This window comes from Marmota flaviventris, chromosome 10, assembly GCF_047511675.1.
Source record: "Marmota flaviventris isolate mMarFla1 chromosome 10, mMarFla1.hap1, whole genome shotgun sequence".
NCBI lineage: Eukaryota > Metazoa > Chordata > Mammalia > Rodentia > Sciuridae > Marmota > Marmota flaviventris.
In genome coordinates this window covers 101,132,589-101,151,751 of record NC_092507.1, presented here as the reverse complement: position 1 = coordinate 101,151,751, position 19,163 = coordinate 101,132,589, and the positions used below count along the sequence as shown (strand labels likewise).

The following is a 19,163-nucleotide window of genomic DNA, read 5'->3' as shown; positions in this document are numbered from 1 at the left end:
ATGGGGGGATCCTGGAAGCATATGCCAGATGACACATAATGTCAGATCAGTCGGGGCAGGCAATGGCCAAAGGAGGCAGATTTAAAAGGGCCGCTGAACAGGCTTTATTGAGATATCACTCCCTGGCAGAACTTGATCAGACCCACAGAGGGGACAGGAGAAGGGTCTGAGGAGAAACCGCGTGAAAGCTCGACCGGACTGGACTTTTATGGGGCTTACAGCAGGAAGGGAAGGGCTTGGGACAGGAAAAGGTGTTTCTAGGGTCCCTTGCCCCCTTGAAGTTGGTCAGGGGAGTTGGCTGAACTCCAGGATTGGCCAGGGGGGTCCCATTGATTGACAGGCGTTAGTCAGGAGATCTGGCTGATTGACAGGCGTTTCCACCGCATCTGACTGATGTTCTTTTTCGGCACGGGCTGCTTTGTTCTAAGTTGCCACTAAGTCGCCACCAAGTCGCTGCCACCAACCTAACACATAACACTTAACATACCAGGTCAGGTGGCATGTGAGCCATAGAAGGTGTAAGAATAAGCCAAAGTTGAATACTGGTGGGTTTGGGAGAGTATCAGAAGTGAGCAGAGAAAGCTGATACGAACTGATGACTTAGCCAACAGAGCACAGCAAGTGGCCATTCTGCTGTAGGAGAAATGGGGGTGGGGAATAGTGTCACAGTCCATGAGAATGCAACTTGCTTATATTTAATTTCTTATCTCTCCTGGGATGTCTAATGCCTAAGAAGTTATCTACTGTGTTCTTTCAATAAACCTCTCTTTTACTTGTATGATATGAGTGATATTATTTCTTATAGGCTCTTAACATTATATTAGGTCCTGAAATACACATATATGAGAAATATGTAGTTCTCCTGAACTAAGAACCATATATAGTTAGGAGCAACTACATATATAAATAATCATGCTATAAGGCAGACACTAATTGGCAAAAAAAAGTACCATGAAATCTCAAGAACAGGGACACCATTCATTTCTCCATCAATCAGGAGGAATGCTCGTGTGAAGGAAAGTAGCTGCCATGGCTTCCAGCACCTGAATGAATCCTCAGAGGCAGAGCCTTCTGGCCAAGCATCCGGGGTTTCATACTGCTGGAGCATTCAGTCACCCTGGAGGTTGCAGCCCTCTATAAGTTTGGTGTGACTGAACCAAGGAAGAAGACATATAAAGATTTCTACAGAAATTATGATTCTATGAAAGATTCTAAGGATGGGCTAGGGATATAACATAGTTGGTGGAGTACTTGGCTGGAATGCACAAAGCCCTGGGTTCAATTCCTAGCAGCACAAAAAAAAAAAAAAAAAAAAAGATTCTGAGGAGATGAAGAATGCTGGTATCTTTCAGAGTGCAAAGTGATCCTGGAATAAAAAAAAAAAAAAAAAAAATTCTTTGGATTGTGATCATGGGAAGTTTGTTACTGATTTGTGCTCCAGAACTATAAAACATGAATATATGGCCTAAAGAATAGTTTTTCTTGGCAAATAAACAATTAATGAATGAAAAAAAAGAGAGAGAGAGAGAGAGGGACAGATCACATCCAATTCAGAATATCAAAAAGGTTTCATGGTAAAAGGAACTAAATGGTAATCACAGTGGACAATAGTGTGTGAAACATTTTTTAAATGTATTTACAAAGAAAACTGGAATCCTAGGTCTACCAAAAAAATTTTTTTCTTCTAAATTTTGCTGGTCTAGAGAATTTGGAATCTGGTAATGACCAAGTGACAGAAGTGGGCAACTGACAGATAATAAAGAGATGGGAGCAAGAGAGGAGTTGAAAATAAATCCAGTTTTCAGTCTAGATAATGTTTTTTGTTTTTTTTAGTTGTAGATGGACACATTAACTTTATTTTATTCATTTACATTTATATGTTGCTGAGGATCAAACCCAGTGCCTCACACATGCCAGGCAGGTGCTCTACCACTGAGCCACAACCTCAGCCCAAGTATAGATAATGTTGAATGAAATGCTGGTGTTGGAAGAGAAAAGTTTGCAACAAGTGGATCTGAGAAGAGAAGTAAAGAAGGAAGGCTAGTTCTCTGGGATGTACTGACTTGGGAATAAGTAGCAGCAAGTTTATTAATGCACTGGGAAAAGGAGAAACGCGAGTTATCCCAAATACAGAAAACAGATTTCTCAAAAACTCCAAGGAGGAACCTGATGGGAAAAAATAAAATGGTTCCCTTCCCCACGAAAACATACATAACCATAAATTGTGTTAATAATTTTTTTTTTCAAAGTTCACTGGTCTTCTGATACCCTAATGAGTGGCAGGCATCTCATGTTTAAAAAAAAGCAAGCATGCTATGGAAGAAACCAAGGAAGGGACAGAGAGATGGTAGGGAAAAATAGGAAATATCTCAGGGACCCACCAACTCCCTTTTCCCTGAGAAACAAGAAGGTGAAGCAGTTCAGCTGTTTGGAGGAGGGACAGCGTAAACAGCATATTGCTTCAGATTTCACAAATCTGCAAAAGAGAACTCCTGACCAGGAGCCACTGTTATCAGAAACAAGTGCCTAAGATCTAAACAAAGTTTTGTAATAGTGCAAATAAGTATGCTGAGCTAAAATTATTATTATTATTAAGAAATATTGTTATCCAGTAATCCTGTAATCCCAGCAGCTCAGGAGGCTGTAGCAGGAAGATCATGAGTTCAAAGCCAGCCTCAGCAACTTAGTGAGGCCCTAATAAGTAACTTAGTGAAACTCCGTCTCTAAATAAAGTATTTTAAAAAGGGCTGGGGATATTGCTCAGTGGTTAAGCACCCCTGGGTTCAATATCCCCAGCAACCCCCTCCAAAAAAGAAAAAGGAAATATAGCTGCAGCCCTGATTATAAAGTCACATGCCCTTTCAAATCTAAATACTGAGCACCCTATTCTATGGTCATCACTGTATGACAAGAATATCATGGTCAGGGAAGATCACATTATGACATGTGTCCAAAAAAGGACCATATTTCAGTCTGCAAAAGAATGTACTTATGTAAAAGATATCAAGATGGGCTGGGGTCATGGTAGAGTGCTTGCCTAGCATGTGTGAGGCACTGGGTTCGATTCTCAGCACTACATATAAATAAATAAAATAAAGACCCATCAACAACTAAAAAAAAAAAAAAAAAGATACCAAGAAAGTGCCTATAAAAAGTTTTTTGCAACACATACTTTTATCTGTTATGCCATTTTCTTTCTTTGTCCCAATATAACACAAATCCTCACAGTAAATTTAACTTCTATAAACCTTATCCCAAATAAATGGCAAATGTTATAATGAATACCCTCCTATAGAAGAATATAATAGCATATGTATCAAAGGACAGTCTTATTTCCAGCACACTCAGTCAGTAATTTGCAAATTTAAATATGATCAATTATATAATACAGGATTAGAGATAAATTCAAATATCCTACAATATAGGTTTTAAATGCAATTATCTGCATGCAACTTAATTCTTGCCATAGATTTAATTCCTTTCACCACAAGAATATAAAATTCTTTGAAAAGCTTGGGAAAGAACTTAGTAATATGAAAAATAATCGAATATTTTTCTGAAATATCTCTGGAAAAAGTAGCTAAAATGATAAGCCTCACAAACATAATAGATAAAACTTGCCATTGAGTGAGTATTATTTGGAAGGCAATAATGGTAAACATTTTATATATATTATCTCATTGCACATTATGAAACAAGTATTATCATCCCAACTCTATATGGGTGAATATACTGATGCATATGGTTGAGTTACTTGTTCTAAATCTCATAGTGGTAAATAAAGGTAGAAATTTAATTCAGTTTTATGTCTATTCAAAAGTAGTGCCTTTATCAATCACACTAGTGCTTCCCAACTTTAGTTATATCAGGGTGCACACTGAAAATGATAAACTGGGAGTGGTGGTACATGCCAATAATCTCAACTATCAGTGAGGCTGAGGCCAGCCTAGGCAATTTAGCAGGACCCTGTCTCAAAATAAAAACATGTTTAAAGACAGGACTCTGTCTCAAAATAAAAAAATGTTTAAAGCAATTTAGCAGGACCCTGTCTCAAAATAAAAAAAATGTTTAAATGCTGGGGATATAGCTCAGTGGTAGAGTTCTTGGTTCAATCCCCAGTGTCCAGGGGGAAGAAGAGAAGGAGTACTTGTAAGGCTCACTGGAATAAACTGGAGAGGTTTGGTGAAAAATATTCTTTGTTATGAAATTATGACTAAAAAAATACAAAGTATTACAGATGATTAAATTGGAATAAATCTTTCTAATAAATATTTTTCAAATTACTAACTTCAGGAAGTTTACAGAATCACATAAGTGTTCAAATATTATTTCAACTATTATAAAAATAATTTAAAATTTCAACATTACAAAAAAATTGCAAACAGCTCACCTGTATGCCATCTTATCTACTACACACTGATTGGGAAGCTTTTCATAATATAATTTTCTCTTTCAAGAGAAAATTGTGATTAAACACTAATTTGGCATATCAAGACCTTTCCAATTAGAAAGAAATTCAAACCAAAAGTAATCAAAGAAGAATTACAATACTCAAGTCTTAGCTAATTTAGCCCATTCTAGTATCTTAATTAAATTTCTGTGTTACCTATGGTCTGTAACATACACTTTAATTTCATAATAACAGTAACAGCTAATATTCACTGAGGTAGTACTATATACCTGGCTCTGTTCTGCCTCACATTGTTTTCATGTTTAATCCATACAGCGACACCATGAAGATTCTCTATTTTCTCCATTTTAAAGAACCTGAGGCAGAATGAAATTAAGTAAATGACTTTTCCAAGTTTATAGCTAGCAAATGGGAATTAAGATTGGAAGCCCATGTTGTCCATCATTATTCAAAACTACATCCATGGGCTGGGGTTGTAGCTCAGTGGTAGAGCTCTCATCTAGTATGTGCAGTGCAAGGTCCTGGGTTCGATCCTCAGCACCACATAAAAGTAAATAAATAAATAAAATAAGGGTATTGTGTTCAACTACAACTAAAAAATAAATATTTAAAAAAAACTATATCCCAGTAAGAAAATCTATTGTGAGCCAGAAGAGACAAGGATAAGTAGATAGATTTCAACTTAAACTAAGTTAGATACTTTCATAGTATTGAAGTAAAAATAAAAAAGGCTTGCATGCACATTAAAGGAGATATTCTACAGAAAAAAAAAAAAACTTGGATACCATGTTGGTGTACTATGGTTATAGAAATAGCATGAAAGATAATTTTAACTTAAAGATATGTATTATGATATGGCTCAAGTGAGAGCAGCTGTTTTTACAACCTATTTGAATTTACTGATTTAACTTACTCAAGAATACTGTATAAAAATCACACTTGAAAAACAATGAAGCTGGTAAAAATTAAAAGCAAAGTTTTAGTACTTTGATTTTTACTTATTGCTTTTCAAGTTCTGTAAGTCACCATGTGTTTAATTTTGTTTTTAACTAAATGCACTATTTGTAAAGTTCTGAATAAAAAATTTTCCAGACATTTGGAAAAGTTCTGCTTGCCCAAGTTCTGACTGCTACATCATGCCATTAAAAAGCCTCACAGTTTACAATTATATTACAATAGGCTAGTGTCCTGAGGGTCTCTCTTATGGTCAATGTAAATAAATCAAATCATTCACAAAAGATGAGAATATGCCTTTAATTTCATAACCAACTGATCAATAAAGAAAATGCTAATGTCTTGGATATTGTGTTTTGTGCCAAACTTCTTAGGGGCCCCAAAGACAAATGTCCAACATTAACTAGCAATAAATACTTAAGGAACATCTACTATGCTCCAAGGAAATGTTCATCCACAGAAGATTGCTGTTGTACAAAGACAGTCCAAAACTACAATTCAAATTCATGCCTTCTGGAAGTTCTGGTATTCAAATTGGAAGCTCCTTTCAATGTACAACTTTTCCTCTGTATCCAAAAGAAGCTGTCACTAATATTTCTACAATCTACTAACAACCAAATACATTAACAAAGAGATATGGACGGTATAAAGCCTGTAATCCCAGCAGCTAGACAGGCTGAAGCAAGAGTATGGCAAGTTTAAAGTCACCCTCAGCAAAAGCAAGGCACTAAGCAACTCAGTGAGACACTATCTCTAAACAAAATACAAAATAGGGCTGGGGATGTGGCTCAGTGGTGGAGTGCCCCTGAGTTCAATTCCCAGTACTCAATAAATAAATAAATAAAATAAAAATAAAGAGACTGGGAGAAGTAATTGGTACAAAATGGAGTACAAAGTGAGTCTTGGGTTATGATGTTGTATTCTGTCCTTTGGAGCTTTACATTGTGAAAATCTGGCACTTCCCTAAAGTAACTCCTTTTTCTCGAAAAATCAATTTATTTTAAAAAGTAAAGTTTTACTGCTTACAGAAACCATGACTCCTACTTACAGACCCCTATAAAATACTAACAATGAAGAAACATGGCTTGATTTATTGATAAGTTAATACCAGAGTACTTCATATGATTTATAAAAGTTTAAAACTAAATCATGGTAAGTAAAATGCATCTGACGGTACATAAAAACAGTTAAAATGAATATCAGGTAACATGAAGTAGTCCTAAAGGCAGTATTTTTCCTTTAAAGAGAACACAAGAGATAACCAGCTCCCCAGAAGTTTATTAGTCTTACAGTAAATGTCCAATTCCATAATTTATCCTAAAGTAACTCCATTCCACTGCACACCACCCATAGCAACTATTCAGCAATTTCCAATGTGTAATCTATTGTCCACTAGATAGCCACAAAACTCAAGCCATTCTTTGAATTTCCTCAATTCATACCATCCCCCTCCTTTTACAAAAAGAGATATAAAATCTTGAGAATACGAATGGTACAAAAAAGTAGGAAAAAGCATAGACTGCCTCTGCACCCAAGCTCTTTTCCTTTATATCTAAGAACTTACCATTTATCTCAACACATAGATACCTTCATGTTTGAACACGTTAATAACAGTTCAAAATACTCTAACAAATGACAAGGTCTTTATGTGACTATTCTGTCCAAGCCTCTCCATTTAAACATTCAAGCCTTGCAGCTTTATCCTGTCATCAAGTATCACCACGCTCAAACTCCCAAACCATTGTACAAACCCAACATATACGCTTCCGCGTCCTCGGAGTTACCAACACGCTCCAACCCAATGTAAAACCTTCCCTAATAGAGGCTCTTCCTTTACGAGCTTTTCACAAATTCCTAACACAGTCTCAAAACTCCGTATTCCCAAACTCTCTTAAAAGCCATACCAGTCCGGAGTTACACCCTCTCCAGCCTAATTCCTACTACCTCAAACTCCACCCCCTCAACACGCCTTCTCGGGCCTCAGCCACCAACTTCAACACCCCGGCACGCCCTCCGGATCCCTTTGGGGTACTTTCCGCCGGTCAGGCTAGACCCTTCTCAGGCTTCGGAAAAGCCGGGCTCTCCCGACCACATTCCAACCCCGCCCCCAGCCCCTCACCGAGTAGTAGCAGCTTCACTTCTTTGGCCGCTTTCTCCCCGTCCTCCCGCAAATTGCGGTCGATCATCTTGCTCCGCTCCACCGCCGCCTTGTCTTCGGCGCTCAACGTGCAGCCCATGGCGGCGGCGGGAGAGGGAACAGGGCCAGGCCTCACTCACACTCTGCTGAAAGTGTTTCTCCTCTGGCTCAGACAGCGCGTCTACTGCTGGGCGGCGGCCCTCTCCGTCAGCTTCACTAGCGATCCGAGAAACCGGATATCCGGCGTTTACGACACTTCCGGCGACGCCCTGCGGCCGTTACCACTTGAACCACTCCCGCTCTAAGAGAGGAGATGAGACCGAAAGCGGAAGTCCCCGGGAGGGTGAGGGTTCCGCGGAGCTGTCAGGTTCTGTCAGGTTCTGCGCATCTCCTAACCTTAATCCCCCCCTTACCTGTTGGGTAAATGTATAAAAACCGGGTTCTCCTTTTCATTTGCTCTTCTGAGGTCTCACAGCGGGTTTGGAGGCTGGGGGTTGGGATTCTCAAATAAGAACCCACAGCCAACATGTCCATTTCTACTGGTAAATTCTCGCTGGGCATAAAACCCCTTTGGTCTCAGGTTCTGTTCTGGCGGCCCAGAGCACTTGCCCAGGTGTTGGACATTTTTCTGCCTAAGTTGCTTCAGTCTTACCTATCGAGTAAGAACAAATTGCCCGGCATAAGCTCCTGCCATGCCTGATATCTGAGATCTGTAACACCAATCCTACTTAAGACAAGCCTTCTCTTCTGGCCCACTGCTTCCTGCTCTTAAAATATATTCTAGTCCTTATGGTACTACGACTAAGTTGCTGTGGGCTTTACAAAAGGCCAGTTGAAAAGTGTGTAGTTTGTCCAGTCAGCCCCACCCGGAAACAAACCAGTGCATCCTCTTAATCTCCTAAAATTTTCTGTTGTGATACCACACAAAAGGGAAGTTCTGGTAAAAATTGCCTCTCGGCTTTATTGTCACCTGAAAATAAATCTGTGAAAGCCCCATACTGATACCTTTTCACTGATAACCTTAGAAAGTACTGTGGCGCCGGTTCTGAATTAGCTTTACCGACAGACAGCCCCACAGGTACTGTCATGGTACATTCTAGGGAGAGGGACTTCTTTGCAGCCCCTAAAATCTTTTCCTGTGATTAAAAATCAGTTGGGAATAAAGAATCTAAAAGAATACAAGGTCCCAACAGAAAGGTCTATATAATGATGATTCATTAATTAGAAAATTAGAACCACCTCAAACAGCCTCATGCATCATAACTCTTATGCTAATTCTTAAAAGTTTTTAAAGTCCCCAGTCGCTTCTAACTGATGTTAGAATGAAATGAGCTTTTTGTGATAATCTTCCATTATCAACACTTCTGGGGAAAAAGGGCCAGAGGAAAGGGAAGAAAAACCAATATTTATTGAGTACCTATTTACCAATTATGGCTAGGCGCTTCCATGTCTCATCTCTTAATCCTCACAACAACCCTGTGAGGTAGGTTATAATGATCCCCATTTTTACAGATGAGGAAATAGGCTCAGAGAAATTAAGCAGCTTTCCCAAGTTCAAACAGTGAGTAAGTAGATCTGACTACAAATTAACCCCTTTTCTACATTGCCCCCTAGAAGATATTGCTCTGGGGACATCATACAACAAAAGGCCTAAGGTTTTCATTTAGTATTGGAAGTCACCTGGATATCACCAAAATGTAAGAAAAAGTAATTGACAGAATGGTTTCCTCAGCCTGCTGATTCTTCAGTGTATTAGGGAGGTCAGATTTTACCCAGGAACAGCTTTCAGAGCTAAGGATTACACACTGAATTTTACCAAGCCATCCTGGTGACTAGAAAACTCCTGGAAGTTGGTCATAGCAGAAAATGTTGGAAAGTTCTCATCATAATAAAAGAGAAACTCTTTAATTTCCTTCATGATCCATTCCTACAGGGAAAAACAAATTGCAAATGAATCTATTTATGTCAAACTCTGTAGTAAATGTCAGTGAGTTCACAGTGTCAGGTAATTCCAGCCTAAATTAGAGAGATCCTTGCACTTAAAACTTTTCTTCTTTGATGTATGTGAAGGAAGGGTTGGAGGACAATGTCAAAAGAAAAGCCAAAATAAATTAACAAAATGGCTGCCAAGCAATATTTAATGCCTTCCCTTTTCTCCCTCCCCCCTCATATGCCTTTCCTATTTCCACCAGAATCACACTGCCATCTGCTGGCAATACCTCAGATCTACTAGATGATTAGTGATTGAAAAGTTTTTACCCTATCTAGAAAGGAGATTCCTCCTATGACTTTATCTTAAAAGGAAATAGAGGTAAACAGATTTTGAATCACAAAGGACACTCCTTTGCTATATATACATTTTTTTCCTAAGGGATTTCTTCAGTGTAATAGGCACTGTACTAGAATGATAGTCTAGTGGTAGGAAGACAGAAACCTGCAAATTTTTCTAGTTCAAAAGGGGAAAATCTATGTTTGCCCAGTTTCATTTCATTTACAACTCCCACACTTTCCATAATCTGCAGGAAACCTCTATGTATTACTGCAATGAACTCTCAGAAATTAGAACTGTGGATATAGTCTCTAACATATTTCTCAAGCATATTTTAGAAATATTTTATAATGCTTTATTAGATTCAAATGCTCTGTAAAGATACAAAGTATCTGATTATTAGCTCCTTGAAGGCAGGGGCGCACACATTCTCTGTGTGGGTCCCAGGACATAATGGATGTTAAAACTATTATGTACTGAATTGAACTGAAGGAGTCAATGTTGGTATCAGTATAATTTTTATCATAAAATTATTTATTGGCTCTTCAAAGGGGAGACAGCCCCACTCCCACCAAGCCATTTTCTCCCTGTGATGCTCAGAAGACAAGAATTTGTTCAAATATAGACCACACCACCCTTGGGCCCTGCCATGACCCTTTAGTGTTACCTGATTCAACTGAGGGAAGTGAGATAGACAGGTGGTCCCAGATTCCTGTCCAGTTTGCAATTATTCCCTTTCTGTTGCAAATACTATCACCAAAGCCAATCAACACAGTTCCTACAGTCTCAATCAGTAAATAACTCAGCCCAACTCATGTGCCCTCTCTCCAACCCAGGGCTGCAAATAAGAAAGAGATTTAAGTCTTTGTTACTGAAGCTAATTTTGAGAGCGATGAATGAGAGTAGGAAAGCATTTAATGGACCATGGAAACCCCACCCTTCCCATGCCCAACCTTAGTCTCTTGTACCCGATTGTCCAGGGGGCTGGAGGTGGGTCACTGCCATGAGGAGAGAGATCAGGGAGGCCAGTCCTGGAAAGAGAAGATTTGCAGTATTATTGATCAGGGTAATTTACTTGATCTGTCTGTATCCAGCCACTTTACTAATTCAAATGCTAACCCCCACCCTCAACTATCCAAACTTTAATCATTCTAGTTATTCATCTGAAAAGATAGGGAGAAAAAGCCTGTCTTATTATCTCTGCTGAGATCAGTCCCCATGCTGGATCTTCTACATGCAAGAGAAAGGCAGAAAAATCAGAAGGGCTTTTCCTGAAGAATGGGAGAAAGAGCTGCAGTAACCTTTCCTGTCTTCTATTCCATGTACCCTAATTGCTGTTTCCCCTTGTTCCTGGCTAAACCCTGTGGGGAAAGTACCCTGTTTTTCCTCTTGTGTTAAGGAAACTTCAAGTATAAAACTACAAAATCATCTATTAACTCATGACCCTTAATTGAAGTTTCAGTCTTTTTAAACCTAGTAGAGAATGAGACACAGGTTATTTTCTTACCTTTGCTTGGGTGAAATTACTGCCTTGGACAATTACATTGAAAGGCAAAATATCCTCAGTGGTCCCCAGAATAACTCCCAACCTTCCCTGCTACCCTGATCCTCCAGCTCTTAAACCTATAGTTTCCCTGTTTCCTGAGGCATGGAAAGTTCACTGGTTGAGAAGCTTCACCTCACCTTTGTGACCCTTTTCTCTCGTCATTGTCTCACCATACCCAGGTTCCCTCCCCCAGTAGTCAAAGATCACAGCCAAGTCCATGACTTTTGCCACATATCCCTCCTGTTGGCTCTGGTTTCGACCCAGGAAACACTAAGCAAAAACTGTGCGGAGACCCCAGTCGCAGCCCAGCTGGGAAAAAGGTGGTCCCACAAGGCGGTCTCTGCAATCATAACTGGCCTCCAGCCCCATCTCCCTCCAAGTGTCCAGCGTCCCATCATGACTCCAGCCGGGGTGAGGGGGCAGGGTGGAGGTAGTTGTCCGACATGATGATGTCACTAGTGAGTTGCTGCTCCAGAAACTCAGAGGTCTCTTCAGCTATCTGGCCTGGGATTCGGAAGTCAACAGCAGGTGGATCCTGCTTAGGGCTGGGTGGGGGCCGGGAAACCCAGTTCTCAGAGGGACAGCCTGTCCCTTGAAGGAACTGCAGGAAGTTCTCCTCAATGGAGCCCTCCCGGCTAGGCAGCCTTAGCTCCTCCTCTGGAGCTGGCTTGAAGAAGCAGACAAACTGCTTGCTGAGCTCCCCCCGGATCTGCCGGTTGAGACACCCATAGAAGAAAGGGTTGGAAGTGAAGCAAAAGTAGCCAATCCAGGTCACCACACTCTCCACCTGCCCGGTTGAAATAGGCTGAGCACTCAGGGCAACGTAGAGGTGGAAAGAGAAGTAGGGCAACCAACAGAGCAGGAACTGACCCCCCACAGCCAGGAGGACCACTGCTGCTTTCCCTCCCCCAAACGTCCGGTGTGGAGTGGTCTGGGGTGCCCCCGAGCTGGTGACCATAGTGGAGCGGCTGCTGAGAGACTCAGAGCGTTGCCGGGGTGTCTCCATCCACGTGGGCAGTGGCCCATGCTGCATCGCAGCCACACGAGCCACTCGGAACATGCTGCAGTAGACCACAAGGATGAGGAGCAGGGGTAACAAGAAGTAAAGGACAGCAAAGACCACCACAAAAAGCTGGCAGTAGGCACTGTGGCTCCATTGGAGTGAACAGCCTGGGGGTACATTGGGACCTCCTTCTTCCCAGGAGACCCTTCCCAACACTGGCACAGAAGCCATGGCCAGGGCCTTCACCCATACACCCACCAACACTGAGGCCACAAGCCCCAGTGTCATGCGCACCTCATAGCGCATGGGGTGGACCACATAATAGTAGCGCTCCACATTGATGGCGGACACAGAGAGGATGGCCAGGCTGACAAAGCATACACTCAGGAACAAATAGAGGCGGCAGGCCACCTCCCCGAAGAGGGCATGGTCAAAGAGGGCGGAGCTGGAGAGCATGGCCAGGGGCATGAGGGTCAGGGCAGCTAGCAGGTCCACCAGGCAGAGGTGGAAGACAAATACAAATTTTCGGAGGGCGGGTGTCTTGGCGATAACGGCCATCACGGCAGCATTGCCAGCCACAGCAGTCAAGTCCAGCAGGAGCATGAAGAAGAGGGCCACAGATTCTGAAGCTACATCCCTCAGTCCCACCTCTGGGACCCCACTGGCAGTAGAGGGACCTGGAGTTTGAGGGATCCTCCCCAAAGTGGAAGAGTTCCCAGATGACTGAGGGATGGGCGAGGACTCCATGGGGCCGAAAGAGGACACCCAGGGCACCTCCTGTCACAGGCCCATCCCCCATTCTAGTTCACGACCCTGGGATGGTGAGCCCAGACTCAGGCTTTCCAATATTGTGAGTAAGTGGAGCTCCTGCTGGAGCCTCTTATCACCAGCCTTCAAAGTTGGATTGCTCTGTGTCCAGAGCACTAGGCCAGGCAGCTGCAGTCTTAGGAATTCCTATCCCTGTTCTGGCAGGAGGTGGCTCCCAGGTTGGCCTTGACAACTGGGAAGACGCAGGAGACATGAGAGAGATGAAGCCTTGACCACTCAATAGCACTCCCCCTCCTGAGTGGCCTCTGGCTCTTTCTTTTCCACTTTCCTTCCTCCATTCTCCATACCCTTCTCCCCTTTCAAGAGCTGTTATCCAGAGATTCTGAATCCTCTGTCTGCCTTTCCCAGGTCCTGCTGAGTTCTGGAACAGTGCGCAGTTTTAGGGCTGCTTATGTGAATTTCCCGATTTCTGATCTCCAAATAGGGAGTAGAAGGAGCATAAGGTTAGGCTTCCAGTTCCAGGTCTGGGCATTACTAACTCTGCAACTCTTCTGGACTCGTTTCCTCATAAAGGTATCTGTAAAATGAAGGGAATAGTACCTACTTCACAACTGTGTTTACAGGCCCAGCGAGATTCATTAACCACAGTTCTAATCACAGGCTTCCCACATGTCCAACCCTGTTCTAAGCTCTCGATGAATATTAACTCACTTTAGTCCTCAGACAACCTTATAAAACGAATAGTATTCTTATCTCCATTTTTCCAGGAATAAACCTGAGGCTAGAGATGTTAAGGCATTTACCCAAGGTCACACAGCTAGTAAATGGCCAGGTCTTGGTACCTACCTGGTCAGTCTGGTGCCCTGATGTGCATGAAGATGCCCTTTACACCAACTGAAATACAGTAGGATTCTAGCGATTGTTGAATATGAACTATCTCTAAAAAATGTCTCTCACTGCTATAGGGCTGTCACCTGAAAAGTGTGACATCCTTGCCTCTTATGCCACAATTTACCCATCTCTTCTACCTTTGTCTCTTCTGACATCACCACTTCCAAGACAAAGAGCTATCACTTTGGGAATGTTGAAAAGAAACAGTGAAAATAGAATGTCCCAGCTGGAAGGAAACTGGTTCACTTGAAAGCTGCCCTTCTCTACCTACTCTAGCTTCTCAAGGCCACTGTGCCACTGTGGGTGGAGAAGAGCTGCTTCTCACTTTCCCAGCTTCCCATATCTTGTCATTGGACTGACCCTCTGAGGATCCCTGGCCCAAGGGTTTCTTGGTTCTGGACTGTCACCACGGTCACAGAACAAGGACTAGGAGTAGGTGCTGGAGTAGGCATGAGGTGAAGATGCCCAGATAGCAGCATGATCATGAAATGGTGAGCATAAAGCAGACAAAGAGACTGGAAGAAACTAGTATCTCTCATTTCTCCTTATCAAATGTCAATATCACATCTTTTTTATGTGTGTCATTATCCATGTTGAGTTTTCATATAATTGAAATGGGTTGCCCAATGTAATTAAAATTTTTTCATTTACACATATCATTCTTGCAGTGCAGATTCCCTCAATATAGTATGATGACTTATGCAACCTAGAGGCAAACTGCAGCATGCCCAATCAGATGGTCTTTCTGTAGACAAGTTAAAAATTTCCTGGGCTACAGTTTCCTCATATGTAATATGGGAGGCTGGGACTAGATGACCTCCAAATCCTGCACATGATAACATTTGATTACTCTGTGAGTTCCCTGATACAGAGGGCCTGGTGGTTGCTAAGTTTTAAACTTACCATCTTCATGACTTCTATGAATAAGACAATGTGGCCTCCAGGGCCCACTCTTCTCCAGTTATCATCTTAAAATAATCATGGGTTTTGGTGTTACCATGACTCTCACACTAATCCAGTTTCTAACATGCTGTGCAATAGGTGCTCAATGCAATTTTGTGAACTGAATCAGACTCAAATTGACTCAAAGTGAATCCCTACCTCCTAGTACAAACTCCAAGAATATTCTGTCAGTCATCTGTGTGCCAGCCAGGGGACTCTTTTTTGGAAAGGATAACCCAGGCTCTTGGATTCAAGACTGCCCTAACTTTGGACATCTGCCTAGAGACATGCCTCTCTCCAGAGATAGCAGAAAGCTCATTTCACAGTTGAGAAGGCCACATAGACTCAGGGTCTGCAGAGAACATGAAGAGAGGGCAGAAAAGTGGAGATGTCAGCTTCTCTTAAGATGGTCTACCAGGAAAAACACCAGAAATACTAGAGGAAGCATCCTTGCCTCTTATGCCACAATTTACCCATCTCTTCTACCTATGAGGCACCCAGAAGACATGACTCTGAGTCCATGGTAACTAATAGAAGAAAGATCCACCATGGGTGGATTGCATGCAAGAGTCTAATCTAGCAAGGCTCAGCCAGGGTCCCAGAATGAGAGAGGCAGACATGGTTTCCATGTGGATGTGGAGGGATGCATACAGCCATGATGGAGCCCTAGGTAACAAGCATTGGACATTTCTCAGAGTCCCTTCAGTCTTGCCAGTATTTCCACAATGACTCCCAAACTCCAGGAATCCTATTTAACTTCTAACAGACAGACCAATATACCTGGCAACTGGACACTCCCTCTGACCATCTGCCTTATAGAGGGCTGGGCCTTGGTGTAATGCTTTTATAGGGGTAGTCCAGGGAGCCTTGCTCCACTCCCAGTTCATGTCATCATGCCTTCTACCCCAACAGATGCTTTCATCCTCCCACTGCTTCCTTCCAACACCACCCACCTCACCTCCAGGACCTCTTAGTTCCTGGAAGATTTGGCCACCATAGGGACTGAGGTCTGGCCTGTAGCAGGGGCATAGTCAAGTAACAAATACCCTTGTTTCAGGACGCAGGATGCACACAAGTGCCCAGCCCAAGGCCACAGAAGTGCTGTTGAGATTCATATGTACCTGTTTCTCAGATACGGAGCTTCCTTCCCAAGGATCGGAGCCCAGTCTTCCTTCAGGCAAGCTCATACCCCTCCTGAGCCAGGGGAGATTTCTAGGAAGCTTCAACACCTCTCCCAAGCAGAGTTGCCCACACCCAGGGCACAGTTGCCCATCAGCCTAGATGCCAAAGAACCAATTCCTAAGATGTGGGGAGCCCATCTCTATGACATGGAACAAGACAGATGGAGAATGCTGTCTGTTGCAGAATGTGGCTACCCCCACCAGCAGGAGATCATCAAACCCCCATCTCTAGGCTCCAGAGATGCCAACACCCTATTACTGCCTGTGGGATACCTGGGAGCCCATCCCCTAACAAAACTGCCCACCATAGGGTAAGATGAGCTAGTCCTTTGAATGCTACCCTTCCGTAGGGTGCTGCAGCACTCACCACCAGGCCCTGGGTCTGGCCCATTCCTGGCCTAGTCGGCAACTCCTACCTTTGCTGAGCAGCTCCCGGCTCCCATGTGATAGCTCCTCTCAGCTGATGCTTCTCCAAGGCTGCTGAAGCCTGAACCACTGCAGTGAGCGTGAGAGGCAGCCGGCAGAGCAGGATGCTCGAAATGCTTCTGGGTCCTAATGGCCTCCTGCTTCCCACCCAGCCCCTTGGAGCCACTTCTGAAGCAAACAGCTGGGCATCAGTGCCTCAGGTGAAGTGCTCTGGAGTGAGCCCAGTGCTTCTCACTTCTCTCAGGTTGCTGGACTGCTTCTTAAAAGTTTCATGGGACCAGGCGATGACAGGCAGGAGAGAGCTTCCTGAAGTAAAGAGAGCATTTGGAGTCAAGAAATTCAGGTTCAAGGCCTGGCTATGGTACTCACTGGCTACGGCACTCACTGGCTGTATGACCTTAGGCAAATCATTTCCAGTTTTGGACTTTGTTTGTTATCTGTTCAAAGTGATTATAGGATAGATGATCCCTGAGGTTCCTGACAGCCTTGTCATCTCATGGTTCTGTATGACATCGGGACCAATGTGCTTTTTAGCAGGTAGGTTAGTGCATGCATAGGACTCCAAGGTTAGGACAGGGAAGGGGAGGCTCCAGGGAATGGCCCAAGGTTTAATCCTTTGGAACATGCCAAGTGTATACAGTAGACAGATTGAAGGGTAGCAGTCAGGTTCAAAGAGGAGCTGAAGGCTTTGTGTTAACCCTACATTTGCCCCAACACACATACCCGAAAAAAAGCACATTATTATGTTCCTAGATTGTATGCTTATTTGGAGTGGAGCTGTAAGATTGGTGGAGATAGGGGGATCTAACATTTCTCTGAGAATGCACCTTAACAACACTGCTCTCTAGAGGCAGAGTGGGGGCCAGGTATTCAGAAAGGATCAGATTGGTCTAGTTTATAGGCTTGGAGGAACATCATCCATGGAGCGTCACTATCCATGTGATGGGCTTTAGAGATGAGATAGGGGCATGACCTCCCACTAACTATGAAGAAAACTACAGCTTCTCAGGTACATGACTGATAGCAAGGGTCGGATTCTGACACAGCAAGAGCTGTCAGGCATTCTACAAACCAAAGCATCCACATTCCTGAGATAAAGAGACTGCTCAAAATCACACAGTTCCACCTGGCAGAGCCATAAGCCTGTGCAGAAAATTCAGACATGCTACTGACTCCAGAGCCTTGTAACCTTATGCTTGCCCACCAGGAACTCCTTCTGTCTCTAAAAAGGAAGAACATGAATTCTAGAACTATTTACTAAACCCAACTCAAGTCATAAGAATAGCGAACTACCCAGCAAATTCAGAAGGGAAGGGTGGCTGCCCAGGCCCCTGTTCAACAACAAAGAGGCCACTGGCCAGCTCAGAGCTCACAGAACCATTTTCTGCTATACTTAGTTACCATTTCTTGAGCTCTTATGAAAGTCAGTCCTTTAAAGTACAGCATTTTCAACCCCCACACTCATCTTGTTTTATAGGTACCAGAGGTGAGGTGACTTTCCACAAATATGGCCAGAGTCAATATTCAAACTCAGGTCTGTTTGAAATCAAAGTGTTTGTTCCCTCCCCATAACCTCCATGGAGTCCTGACATGACACACCAGGTAGAAGCCCAGGCTGGTGTGGCCCTCTTCCAAGAGGTTCAGGGAGAATCTGAGCAAACAAGGCTCTTTGGAATGGGGTTATAGAAAAAGCAGAAAACTTTGGTCAGAAAACTTTGTTTTAGTTTGGCTCTGCTCTACTGGTTGGTTGGAAAACCTGCGAGTTGGCAGCTGTGCATTAGTTTTCCTACCTATAAGATGGGCAAAATTTGTCACTCCCCAGCTTATCTAGTAGGGTGATAGGGTTCCCCACCCTATCACGGCTGCTGCTCAGGGTTGGTGGAGATAGTATGGTAGCCATGGCTGGCCAAACAGATGGTGTAGTGGCCAACAGCCAAGGTCATGAGGCCTCTCCCAGAGAGCTATTGAGGAAGGAGGTACCAAAGAGGTGGTGGGTCCTAGAGCTCCTCCTGGATGTCAGAAACCATCTTGGTTCAGAGGAGAGAGTTAGACAAAGAGAAGTGGGTAGGCATGGAGAGAACTGTCTGGCCAAGCCTCAGTGGCCACTGATACTACTACTAATAACAATGATGATGATGATAGTGCTAGTTGTTGTTGTTGTCTTTCTTTCTTGCTTGCTTGCTTTTTTGGTACTGGGGATTGAACCCAGGGGTGTTTTCCTACTGAGCTACATCCTCAGCCCTTTTATTTTTTATTCTGAGACAAGGTCTTGCTAAATTGCAAAAGCTAGCCTTAAACTTGTGATCCTCATGCTTCAGCCTCCTGAGTCCCTGGGGTTACAGGCATGCAGGTTAATGCTACTTCCTGAGGGCCCAGTCTGGGGAGGTACTTCTTATGCTATACGTCACTAGATTATCTCAATCAGGGTTTGGAGTAGCTCACATCACCCAACCATCACAACCAGGCTAATCCCTCCTTTTAGAGCTTAGCACAATGAAGGGAATGAGAAAACCACGGTAGAAAAACTGGGTGAGGTCCCTCAAAACATGTCATAGATCCATGGTCCACCACATACGCCCAGGTTCCCTGGTATAGGATGAAGACCAGGACCCCTTCTCCCCGTGTCATGGGGAAG

General features: G+C 43.2%; 2 protein-coding genes across 3 annotated transcripts in view; both read right to left on the bottom strand.

The window, feature by feature from the left end:
• Positions 1-7,736, bottom strand: part of Gnai3 (G protein subunit alpha i3) — a 43,142-nt gene extending 35,406 nt beyond the window's left edge. The window contains exon 1 of the mRNA XM_027922005.2: positions 7,485-7,736. Within this exon, the coding sequence (XP_027777806.1) occupies positions 7,485-7,602 (118 nt within the window). The 5' untranslated portion in view covers positions 7,603-7,736. The remainder of the gene's footprint in view (positions 1-7,484) is intronic.
• Positions 7,737-10,716: 2,980 nt separating this feature from the next.
• On the bottom strand, positions 10,717-13,067 carry Gpr61 (G protein-coupled receptor 61). Of its 2 annotated transcripts, none has more exons than XM_071618771.1 (2): positions 11,279-13,067; positions 10,717-10,802 (listed from the first exon to the last, which is right to left on the bottom strand). In XM_071618771.1, the coding sequence occupies exon 1, from the start codon at positions 13,065-13,067 to the stop codon at positions 11,712-11,714; it is 1,356 nt and encodes a 451-aa protein (XP_071474872.1). In that variant the 3' UTR covers positions 10,717-10,802; positions 11,279-11,711. The 2 variants fall into 2 exon arrangements, with proteins under 2 accessions (XP_071474872.1, XP_071474873.1); XM_071618772.1 differs by having other exon boundaries at positions 11,455-13,067.
• Positions 13,068-19,163: the final 6,096 nt, after the last annotated feature.

Excerpts from the sequence above, each read along its gene's own strand:
- Gpr61 (XM_071618771.1), bottom strand. The coding sequence starts at position 13,067 with ATGGAGTCCTCGCCCATCCCTCAGTCATCTGGGAACTCTTCCACTTTG.